The sequence below is a fragment of the Drosophila suzukii genome, assembly GCF_043229965.1.
Source record: "Drosophila suzukii chromosome 2 unlocalized genomic scaffold, CBGP_Dsuzu_IsoJpt1.0 scf_2c, whole genome shotgun sequence".
Taxonomy (NCBI): domain Eukaryota; kingdom Metazoa; phylum Arthropoda; class Insecta; order Diptera; family Drosophilidae; genus Drosophila; species Drosophila suzukii.
This window is the reverse complement of record NW_027255896.1, coordinates 39,782,688-39,795,153: the sequence shown is the minus strand read 5'-3', so window position 1 is coordinate 39,795,153 and position 12,466 is coordinate 39,782,688. Positions and strand designations below refer to the sequence as shown.

At 47.7% G+C, this 12,466-nt stretch overlaps 1 protein-coding gene across 1 annotated transcript; it reads right to left on the bottom strand.

Annotated features, from left to right (window-relative positions):
* Nucleotides 1–369: 369 nt before the first annotated feature.
* Nucleotides 370–4,197, bottom strand: LOC139354455 (uncharacterized). Its single transcript, XM_070998689.1, has one exon. It carries the CDS (start codon nt 4,195–4,197, stop codon nt 370–372), a length of 3,828 nt encoding a protein of 1,275 aa, XP_070854790.1.
* Between the last annotated feature and the right edge of the window lie 8,269 nt (nt 4,198–12,466).

The following is a 12,466-nucleotide window of genomic DNA, read 5'->3' as shown; positions in this document are numbered from 1 at the left end:
GTCGCTAGGCATGGTCTCTTGGTATCGCCGGTTCGTCCCTAACTTCGCAACCGTGGTACAACCAATGACTGCCCTGTTGAAGAAAGGCCGGAAGTGGGCATGGGGTCCCGAGCAACAGAACGCGCTAGAAGAGGTAAAAAGAATGGTTAGAAATATAAACGACGACGTGTGGACTGTATGTAATTTTTATTATTGACGGTTTCGAAGCCTATTTGATACTGATCTGAATTTCACAAAAAGACGCCGACGTAGCAGCGTTGCCAGAAACGAAAAATGGTATATATATATATGGATATCGATATTATATTACATAGGATAGAGATGGCATTATGCGCCTAATGATGAGAGGTTATTAAAGACTGCAACCGTTCAGGAACATCCCGGCCCGCCCTGAAACACAGTTTCTGAACTGGGCAAAACGGCAATCTTCGTGATTGGCCTGGTCATCTCTCCTGTTGAGGTCTTCAATTTGACTGCTCGAACGAGGTTGTCCTTCCCTGGATAGGTTTCCATTACCCGTGCGAGGTGCCAAGATGCTGGTGGTGTATTAGACTCCTTAACGAGAACTACATCGTCGATCGAGAGGTTGGGTGTTGAAGTGGTCCATTTCGGACGTTGTTGCAGAGTAGTCAGATACTCCTGATGCCATTTTTTCCAGAATCCTTGAAGCATAGCCTGGATGCTTTGCCAATATCCTAATCGGCCCACAGGGATGTGGCTTAAGTCAGGATCTGGCACGGTGGTTAACGGTCGCCCAATTAAGAAGTGGGCGGGTGATAAGTAGTTGTCTTCGGTATCAGATGTGTAGCATAAGGAGCGTGAATTTATCACTGCGCTGATTTGAGCAAGCAAGGTGCGCATTTGTTCGAAGGTGAGCGTTGAGTTGCCGGTGACTCGGCGAAGATGCAGTTTGACACAGCGAACTGCCGACTCCCATTTTCCTCCCCAATGAGGAGCTCTAGGGGGAATGGGTACCCACTGAATTCCATCATCCGCAAGAGTGGATGTGACGATGTCCTTGTGTCGTTGTGATGAAAGCAATTCTTGCATTTCGTTGAGGGATCGCTTAGCTCCAATAATGTTGGTTCCGTTGTCGCTGTAGATCTTGCTACACTTGCCACGTAGGGATATGAAGCGCCGCAAGGCAGCCAAGAAGGTTTCTGTTGTCATGTCTGTGACAAGTTCCAGGGTTATGGCCGAGGTGACCATGCAGACAAACAGACAAATGTAGCCCTTGCTGATACGTGGCTTCCGAACTTTGGCATCCTTCAGAAAGATTGGACCTGCATAGTCGCAACCAGTATTGACAAATGGAAGGGCTTGAATGACACGCACGCTGGGTAAATCAGCCATTTGTTGTTGGGCGGTGTGGTGGCGTTGACGAAAGCAGCATAAGCAGTCGTGTGTTATTCTGCCAATGAGATTACGTGCTCCAAGTATCCAGAATCTCTGACGAACGATTACGAACAGGGAAGAAACGCCAGGGTGAAGATTTACTCGGTGCTCGTGTTCCAGGATCAGCTTCGAGATTCGGTGCGTTTTTGGTAGCAAAACTGGGTGTTTTGCCTCTCGTGACAACTGCGATTGGTGCAGTCTTCCGCCTACCCTCAGCAAATCGTTTTCGTCTATCATTGGTGCAAGTTTGACCAGCTGCGATCGGCTCCTTAGGGGTTTCTTGGCAAGGAGCAATTGGTAGTCCTCGTGGAAACAGTGCTGCGCGTGTTTTATACAAATGATCCTTGCTGCCTTAATTTCTTCAAATGTGAGAGCTCTTGAGGCCCTATCGCAGGACGGGTTTTGTGTGCGTTGAATGAATCGCTTCACATAGGCGACAATGTGAACGAGCTTGAGCCAAGAAGAAACTCGTGCGATCAGCTCATCGAGTGGATGAACCTGAGTTGCAACAGCCGCTGTAGCCAAACAGTTGGACTTGACTTCTCCTTGAATGCGTTTGTCTGAAAGAGATAAACCAAAACGTGAATCGTTCAACTTTACCAGGCATTGATCCTGGTCCCGTAGCCACAAAGGTCCATTCCACCACAAATGGAAATCGATGAGGTCAGCAGCCATCAGACCCCTGGAAGCACAGTCAGCTGGGTTTGATTTGGAGTCTGCGTGCCGCCAGGCCTTCCTAGGAAGAGTGTCAAGGATCTCCGAGGTTCTGTTTCCAACAAAAGTCTTTAGTTGGGCTGGTGCATAGGATAACCAGGAGAGCACTATTGAGGAGTCGGACCAGGCAAAAACAGTTATGTTCTTGTGGCGTAATCCAGAGGAGATCGAACGAACGAGTTGGCTTAGAAGAAGTGCTGCGCAAAGCTCCAGGCGTGGCAAAGATTGTTGTTTCAGTGGCGCCACCCTTGTCTTCGCAGCCACAAGGGACACCGAGATGGATCCGTCGTCTTTTGTAACTCTGCTGTACACCACAGCAGCATACGCCTTGGTTGAGGCATCCGAAAATCCGTGAAGTTCGATATTGTCTGCGTCGTTGGCAACGAAGCGTGGTAGTTGGAATTTTTGTAGAGTGTCTAGATCTGCTCTCCACTTCAGCCAGTTGTCCGCTAGTTTGGTTGGGAGTGGGTCATTCCAATCCAAGTTTAAGAGCCAGAGTTTTTGGAAAATAATCTTAAATTGGATTACAATGGGTGCCAAGAGTCCGAGAGGATCAAATATCCTGGAGACGTCGGACAAGACTTGTCTCTTTGTGCAGTCAGGATTTGCTGCTAGACCAATGTTGTACGTTAGAATGTCTTTTCCAGGATCCCAGTATAGTCCGAGAACCTTAACTGGCGACGATTGTGCGGCGGTATCATCCGTTTGTATGATTGATGTATTTGATACCCATTTCCCGAGTTCCAGATTTGCGCACGACATCAGCTGAATCAACTCGTCTCGGTTTCGATGTAGTTCATCCTCATTGTTTGACCCGGTAAGAACATCATCTACATAAAAATCCTCCAGTAGGATTTTTGAAGCATTCGGGTATTCGTATTGATGATCCACAGCGAGTTGTTCCAGCACTCGTACCGCCAGGAATGGTGCACATGACGTTCCGTAGGTTACAGTGCACAATTGGAAATGCTTGATCGGATCGGATGGATCCTCTCTCCAAACGATCTTCTGGTAGTTTCTGTGCTTTTCGTTTACCCATATTTGGCGGAACATTTTAACGATGTCCGCTGAGAATGCGAACTTGTACATTCGAAAGCGTAGGCACACAGCAAATAGATCGCGTTGGATACTGGGCCCTGTGAAAAGAGTGTCATTTAAGGCCTTACCATTGGCGTCGCGAAAGGATCCATCAAAGACCACTCGCAGTTTTCGGCCTAGCACTGGGTGATGGGGAAGAAAGAAGTGATTCCCAGTTGCGATTTCCTCTGGCGGCACCTCACGCATGTGTCCCAGGTTGAGATACTCCCGCATAAAGCATACGTACTGTGTCCGCAGTTGCTCGTTTTGTTGTAGTCGTCGCTCCACCGATTTGAAACGTTTGAGACCTCCATGTAGAGTTTCTCCGAATTCAGGACCTTCCGTGTTAAATGGAAGTTCAACGATATACTTCCCGTTTTCATCGCGGCTGTGGGTGGCGAGAAAGTGCTTCTCGACCTGATCGTCTTCCGGTTCTAATTTTGTGTTGCTTTGAACGTTCTCCAGTTCCCAAAACTTCTGAAGCGTGTTGTCGATATCCATTGTTGTGGTTAGTGCAATAGCGTTGCTTGAGTTCGATGTGATGAGTGAAGTGATTACCCATCCGAATACCGAGGAAATAGCGCTAAGATTACCCTTGTTGTCGTACATCTTTCGTCCTGTGAACACTGACCATACGTGTTCGCTTCCCAATAGTATATCTACTGGTGTGTTTGCGTTGAAATGTGTATCCGCCAGCTGCAGATCCTTAAATACCTCGAGTGTCGATGCGTCGATATTTTGCCGTTCCAGAGATGAGGTGATTCTGCCTAGCACGTGGGCATAGACAACCAAACGATCATCGGATATGCGAGACTTGATTTGCAGCGTGCTGCATCCCCTTGTCGTGTCTGCTTTTACGGAAGAGATTCCCGTAACCAAAATGCGTGATGCCGACCGTGTCAATCCGAGAGCTTGGATGCAACGCTCAGATACATAAGACAGCTCTGATCCTGTGTCCAATAGAAGACGGCATGTTACATGGTCACCTTTTGCGTTTTTAACATACACCATAGCAGTTGGTAATATGCTTCGTTTGATTTCCGTTAGATGTGTAGATTTTGCAGTGCCTTGTGCACATACAACCTTTTTGGTGCCCGCTCCTTGGGCCAAATGACTGAGTGTTACTGAGTTTGTGTTAGACGCGCTTAAGTTTTGCTCGTCTCCCTCCGCTATCTGGGCAAGATTCCCACTAGCCTGTGAATTCGATTGGACGTGAAGAAGGGAGTGATGATTTCCTTTGCATTGCCTGCACTTGTATGTTGACTTGCACCTGTTGACCCCATGACCAGGTCGCAAGCAGTTGTAGCATAGTGATTTCTCCTTCACAAATGATCGCCTCTGCAGTCCAGACATATCCAGAAACTGCTGACAGCCATATAGAGTGTGTTCCGTAGAACTACATTTGGTGCAGCCACTACTTTCAACCGCAACCATCGATTGTGTGATCCGTTTTGGCTATTCAGGATGTGTTGTTGTCTTGCTTCCAGTCGCAAGCTCCCTTTTGCTAAGCTCCAGTTCCTCGCAGCGAGAATCGAGAAACTTGAAGAATTCCTCTACAGTGGGCGAATCGGTCTCCATGCTGCGCTCAATCCACCTGCGCCGTGTGTCAGCGTCAAGTTTCTCTAGGGCTAGATATATGATCCAACAATCGCGTCCCGTCTGATTCACCGCATCAAATCCACGAACAATTTCGTTTGCTCCGTCCGAAACCTTCCGTAGAACTGTTGCATCGATCTTTGTAGTTGCTGGCAGGCTCATAAACTGTTCCAAAAACGAGTTTACAATGTGCCGTGGACGATTGTATCTTTCCTTAAGACGTTCCCATGCAGTGTTGTAAGCCGTGTCCGTAATTGCCAAGTGTCGAACCAAGTTGGCAGCCTCATCAACGAGTAGTGTTTTTAAGTGATGGAACTTCTGGGTGTTGGAAAAATGCTTTTTGTTATGAATTGTGCTTTCATATATGTCTTGAAAGGATGGCCACTCTGTGTAGTTGCCCGAGAACCGTTTGATTTGAATTTTAGGCAATTCGCTCAGATTTGAATTCGCCGTGAGTACCGAGTTCCGAGAATTCGCTAATGTGACGTCACCACCAACATGATCTGGCGTGTTCGGTGTGTTCTGACTTACAGCAAGTCGCTCAAATAGTTGTTGGTTTTGTTGCAGCAAGTTCAAGATTGCATCGTTGTGTGAGTGTAGCCCGTTGCTGCCACTCGCACCGCTTGTAGATGTCCCCGGTTGTAGATCATTACTCCTTTCCTTGAGAATAGCGCTTGCCCTTAGGTATTTTGCTTCATAGACCGCATTGTCAATCTCCGGATCGTTATAGCCTTCCACTTCCTCATGAAGCGCAATGCAATCGCTAAACTGGTTGAACTCCTTCCAAACTTCGTTGAGAAGATCTATCCGTGTGACGATCTCTGTGTGTGTAGCAATCTCCGTTTGTTCAGCCCATGCCAAGACACGTGTGATGTTGGCCTTAAGTCTGTTCTTAAGTTTGTTCCATTGCAAACAATTACAAATGAGAATCAAAGCACTTCAAAACTGTCCAAGAATCCGGCTCGAAGGACCAGCAATATGGTTAGAAATATAAACGACGACGTGTGGACTGTATGTAATTTTTATTCTTGACGGTTTCGAAGCCTATTTGATACTGATCTGAATTTCACAAAAAGACGCCGACGTAGCAGCGTTGCCAGAAACGAAAAATGGTATATATATATATGTATATCGATATTATATTACTTAGGATAGAGATGGCATTATGCGCCTAATGATGAGAGGTTATTAAAGACTGCCACCGTTCAGGAACAAAGAAGGTTAACCACCGCCCCCGTGTTAGAATGTCCCGACTTCGACAAGACGTTTGTTTTGCAAACTGACGCTAGCGACGTGGTTCTAGGAGCGGTCTTGTCGCAAGATATCGAAGGCCAGGAGAGAGTCATCGCGTACGCCAGCCGTCGACTCACAGCCACGGAGGGCAATTACACGACGACAGAAAAGGAGTGTCTGGCCATCATATGGACTATCAGAAAAATGCGGTGCTACTTGGAAGGGTATCGGTTTGACGTGGTTACCGACCACCTAGCCCTCAATTGGCTGAACTCCATCGAAAGTCCCTCCGGTCGGGTAGCAAGATGGGCGCTGGAGTTGCAACAGTTCCACCGTCGAGGCAAATTGAACGTGGTGGCGGACGCGTTATCCCGACAACCCTGTGGAGTCTTGCAACAGATGGCCGAAGTGGACACACCCTGTAAATGGATCCAAGGTATGCGAGTTAAGATAAAAGAATACCCGAGAAGTTCTCAGACTACATGATGGAAAATGGACAACTATACCGGAATTTGGGACACAGAGCTGATGACGAGGACTACTTCCCGTGGAAACTGTGTGTCCCTAGTTCAAATAGAGTCCGAGTCCTCCAAGAATGCCACGACGCGCCCACGGCTGGACATCTGGGTGTCCGAAAAACCGTTTCTCGACTATCTCAGAGGTATTTCTGGCCCGGCATGTTTAGGGGACGCGAAGCGTTACGTCCAGCGCTGCGAGTCGTGCCAGAAGTTCAAAACCGCCCAGACGAAAGCGGCAGGCAAAATATTAACCCGCATAACAAGCGAACCGTTCGACGTTTTATGCGCAGACTTTGTCGGCCCGCTACCCCGGTCGGGACGCGGGAACACCATGCTCCTCGTATTTCATGACATCTTTTCCAAATGGGTGGAGTTGATCCCGTTACGAAAAGCTACCGCCGCACAAGTTCAGAAGGCATTCCGGGAACGGATACTGGGCCGAGTCGGCAACCCTCGGAAGTTCATCTGCGATAACGGTACTCAATTCACCAGTCGCATCTTGAAAGAGTACTTCCACACGATAGGGGTAGAGATCCGATATACTGCTCCATACTGTCCGCAGGACAAGCCGTGTTGATATGCGTATTGGGTTTTATTAGCCCCCACACCGTAGCGGAAGGGCAGACCCTTCCGACTTTGACTCATCAAACTTGCTTTCAGTCGGCCAAGCACGACAGAATCTGGCTGCGGCCTCGCCCGAAGGTCCAGCCCGTGGAATTTTTGGCCTCGCAAGCCCCATCTCTTGGCCACGTACAAAATTATTAGTTATTGCTAATTTAAAAAATTACGAATTTCAGGTTGCTCTATGCTTGTTAACAATTTGTTAGCGAAAGAGAGTACAGCAGGCGAGACGAGAGTGAATTTAATGTTGAGATCAGAATTCGTACTGATTTTACAAAGAGACAGCCAGCCGAATGCTGGGCCCAAGAATGCAAGTGCACAAAAAACGAGAGAGAGAGAGAGAAAAAGCTACCTTTCGCGATACAATTAATATAAGAGATCGAATTAAGTTAATTAGCTGCTGCGGCTGCGTGACCCGACATACTTCCCCCGTTGGAAGCCTGGGTTTCAACATCATCATTAAGGGGTAGCAGACACAGCTTGTTTACTGCTCGCTTTGTCACTCCTGATGCCGTCTTCAGAACGGCAACTCGAGCAACCCCATCTCCACCGAACAGAAGCTCGATCACTCTGGCGAGGGGCCACTTCATGGGGGGCAAGTTTTCGTCCTTGACCAGAACTAAGTCATCGACAACCAGGCCAGGTTTTGGGGTGCGCCACTTGGAGCGCTGCTTCAGTAATGTTAAGTAATCTTCCTTCCGTCGGGACCAAAAGATCTGCTGAAAGTAAGCCACGCGTTGCCATCCATCCAAGCGATTGAAGTTAAGACTGGTCACATCCGGCTCTACGAAAGAGGAAGGCGGACCACCATTCAAAAAATGTGCTGGGGCTTATACGTCCAGATCAGCTGGGTTTTCTGAAATCGAGACTAATGGTCGAGAATTAACAACCGCCGAAATGTGACACACCAGGGTCCGCAACTCCTCAAAAGCTAAAACAGCGGCGCCAACAGCGCGGTAGAAATGTTGCTTAGCGATCTTCACAGCCGCTTCCCAAAGACCGCCAAAGTGTGGCGACCTAGGAGGAATGAAACAGCAATCAATAGCCAAAGTCCAACGTAGCTCTCTGGTGATCACTGCGGAGGAATAGGCGCCTTAGTTCGAGCAGCTCATTGCGAGCGCCAACAAAGTTGGTTTCATTATGAGACCAAATCTTCCGCGGCCATCTTCTAGTGCATATAAATCGTTTGAGGCCATGTAGAAACGATACCGTAGAGAGATCCTTGATCAACTCCAAATGAATAGCCTTCGTGGCGAAACATTTTACTGGAGGCTTGCTTCGCGCCCCCGCAAAAGTCAACGCCAGTGACTTTGGAAGATCCGCCATGATATGCTCCACTACTCGAGGCTTCATTCGAAAGCACCTAATACATTTGTTTACCGCCTTCATAACCGTCTTCCTCCCCCCAATAGGCCAATATTGGGATCGAATTATGCCGAGTAATGCCCGTGGCCCAGTATGCAGATTGCGTTCATGAAAGTGAGTAATAATGGCAATAGTGACCTAATGACTCCGTGGTAATATAATTGGATGACGCCCATTAAAATCCAGAGAAGAATTCCTTAGCCGGCCATCCACTCTAAGAAGCCAAAAGTGGTCAATGAATGGCGAAAGAGATGCGAGCGAGCTGGAGGAGTGCACCATTCCCTTTGACTGCAATGATTTGATGTCATCCCATAAATGTAAGCGCTGGACAAGACGAAGCAACAGAAGAGTACCGCCTTGAAGGTCAGACACCGTGAGCGTAAGGCGATGGATGCGATTACTAAACTTATAGACGTATCCGAAAATTCTTTGAAGGGCAGCAAAGGAATTGGCAAATTTTGAACTGGCCACTATGTCTTCGTATGGAGAATTTGTTAGTAGAATCCTCCGGCGAACCTCAAGCGTTGGCTTTTTAGCAGTGATTGGGGTCGGCCAGTCAGCTTTGGGGCCACAGAGGAATTTTGGTCCATGAGCCCAGAGAGGAGACTCGTTGAGCTCAGCAGGAAAAGCACCTCGGCAGAGAATATCAGCTGGATTTAAAAAAGTTGGAACATATCGCCACTCCACTGACTGAGATAGCTCTTGAATGGCAGCTACTCGGTTCGCTACAAAAATATTGAATTTGGACGGCTCGTCTCGGATCCATGAAAGCGCTACAGCAGAGTCGCTCCAGCAGTAAAACTTTCCCTCAAATGCACTCGTCCCAGCCACTTCTGCGATAAGCCTAGACAGGAGTTCCGCCCCACACAGTGCCAGCTTGGGCACAGTGAGTGAGATCGGCCATTGCAAACGATGTAGACAGAGGCACCATATGCTTCTATGCTGGCATCACAAAATCCATGAACTTCACTCTCAGAGTTTGGAGAGCGAACCAGCCGAGGAAATGACGCATGCCTAATCTGCCCAAAACTCGTAAATATAGCACTCCATTCCGTATTCTGTGACTCAGGAAGGCTTTCATCCCAGGATAACTTCACCTTGCACAGTTGTTGAAGGAAAATTTTCGATTTTGTGTCACAGGTCCAACCAACCCGAAAGGATCGAAAAATCGCGCTATTGCAGACAGGACAGATCGCCTGCAGGGGCTTGATGTTGACTGTAAGACCGAAAAGAAAAACAATAGTTGGTCAGAAACTGGATCCCAAGCGAGACCTAAGGTTTTTGCAAAATCAGTGACATTATCAAACTTCAAATAGGACTTCTTATCCATGTCTGCAACTCCATCCAAACCAGCCAACACATTTGAGCACCACTTTCTAAGCTTACATTTTCCCTTGGCTAGAAGTTTTGATGCCTGGTCCATAATGATGACTGCCTCTTCCTTGGACTTGGCTCCAGATATCAAATCATCCACATAAAAATCGCGACGAATGACCTCAGCCCGAAGCTGTATGCTCGTCTGCTGCCAACTAATGCATAGCTCGCACAGCCAGAAATGATGCTGGCTTCGTGCCATAAGTAACGGTGTCTAGCTTAAGCACCCGCAATTGGTTCAAGAAGTATCGGCACAACCCGACATCTCGAAAAAGAGGCTGGCTCCGATTAAAAGATCCACCCGCTGCGGAGCATAAAACCTTGAGTCAGCTAACTGTATATTTTTGGGTATGTAGGGGTAGCAGACACAGCTTGTTTACTGCTCGCTTTGTCACTCCTGATGCTGTCTTCAGAACGGCAACTCGAGCAACCCCATCTCCACCGAACAGAAGCTCGATCACTCTGGCGAGGGGCTACTTCATGGGGGGCAAGTTTTCGTCCTTGACCAGAACTAAGTCATCGACAACCAGGCCAGGTTTTGTGGTGCGCCACTTGGAGCGCTGCTTCAGTAATGTTAAGTATTCTTCCTTCCGTCGGGACCAAAAGATCTGCTGAAAGTAAGCCACGCGTTGCCATCCATCCAAGCGATTGAAGTTAGGACTGGTCACATCCGGCTCGACGAAAGAGGAAGGCGGACCACCATTCAAAAAATGTGCTGGGGCTTATACATCCAGATCAGCTGGGTTTTCTGAAATCGAGACTAATGGTCGAGAATTAACAACCGCCGAAATGTGACACACCAGGGTCCGCAACTCCTCAAAAGCTAAAACAGCGGCGCCAACAGCGCGGTAGAAATGTTGCTTAGCGATCTTCACAGCCGCTTCCCAAAGACCGCCAAAGTGTGGCGACCAATCAATAGCCAAAGTCCAACGTAGCTCTCTGGTGATCACTGCGGAGGAATAGGCGCCTTAGTTCGAGCAGCTTATTGCGAGCGCCAACAAAGTTGGTTTCATTATGAGACCAAATCTTCCGCGGCCTTCTTCTAGTGCATATAAATCGTTTGAGGCCATGTAGAAACGATACTGTAGAGAGATCATTTTACATTTTGCATTGCCGAACTTGATGACCAACCTTAAGACAATTTATGCAAAGACCGAGCCGTTTCGCTTCTTGAAGCCTGTTCGCAGGAGACAGTGTTTTAAAATTCTAACAATATGAAATGGAATGCCCCGCATCATTACAGAATATACAAATCCAAGGGTTAGCATTCGAGGCAACAAATGCTGATGTACGCGCATTGGGTATTCTGTTACTTCCCACCTGATTGGCCGGCGCATAGCTTGCCATGGCGAAATCCATAGTGTCCAACGCCCTGCATCGCTGCTCCAGAAATGATGCCATTGACTCCCACGTGGGAATTAAATTGACGAAGGCAGGTTTCTCTATACGCTCTTCCCACTTTGCCTGACTTGCCGGATCCAACTTTTGGAACAGGACTTGGACAATGATGCATCCTGCGATTTGTTCCGTCGTGCCCAGTCCTTTGAGAGCACGAATATGAGCGTTGAATTTATCGGACCGCTCCCGAAGTGTCGAGACGGAACAACTCTGCACCGCCTTAAGTCTCAGGATCTCAGTAATGTGTGTCTGAAAAACCAAACGTCGATTATCAAATCTATTGTGCAGGCACATCTAAAGCAATTGCGTAGTTGCCATCCGAAATTTCCAATGAGCGAATAGTTTCCAACGCTGCGTCACTCAGGCACGATCGTAGGTGCTGCAGCTTTTCTACGTTGGTGAGGTCCGGATGGCTATCTATGATCGTGGTAAACATAGAATAAAAGTCAGACCAATTTGCATAACCTCCATAGAATTTTGGAAGCTCCAGTGGGGGCAGCAATGCTGCCCTATGTCGAGGCCGACGCTGCTGGCGGCCGTAAACTCCCGGAGTGATGCCGTCAGCAAAAGTTGATTACGAAAGAAGCTGTGAGGCGCGATGACTTCAGAATTACGAGAATGTCATCAAATTTCTCACTTAAATCCTTTCAATTTCCTCGAAATCCAATTCTTCGAGCTCACCGAGCACCTTTTCAAATGTCTCATGAAGCTCATCAATCAACTCCAACCTCACATGAAGACCGGATTCGTCGCATGAAGTTAACGCCGCACTTGATAGGAAATCCACAAGCGCTCCACTCTGTTAAGTAAAGCCGTTGCCTTGCGCTTTAAAAATATTGCCCTGTTTGCATCAGCGGTAACATCGCCAAAAGTTCCAGTAGGCATGGCTACAACAACAACAGCAGACGAAATGCCCGAAATTCGGCTTCAGCGGGAAGATGAGCGCAAAGCAAACGAGGGAATAACAGCCCGTTACTTGGCTATGTACGCTTCTACATATGTAAAGATGAAAAGATTTTGCGCCTTATATGTAAATTTCCGCAATCACCAACTGCTATTTATTTAAAGCGCTCACTGCATTTAAGGCCTATGATTGTTTCTCCGCCAATGCACCGCAGCCGCAAGAACGAAAAAGTCAATAAATAGACTTATATGATTTGCACTTAGTATTATTT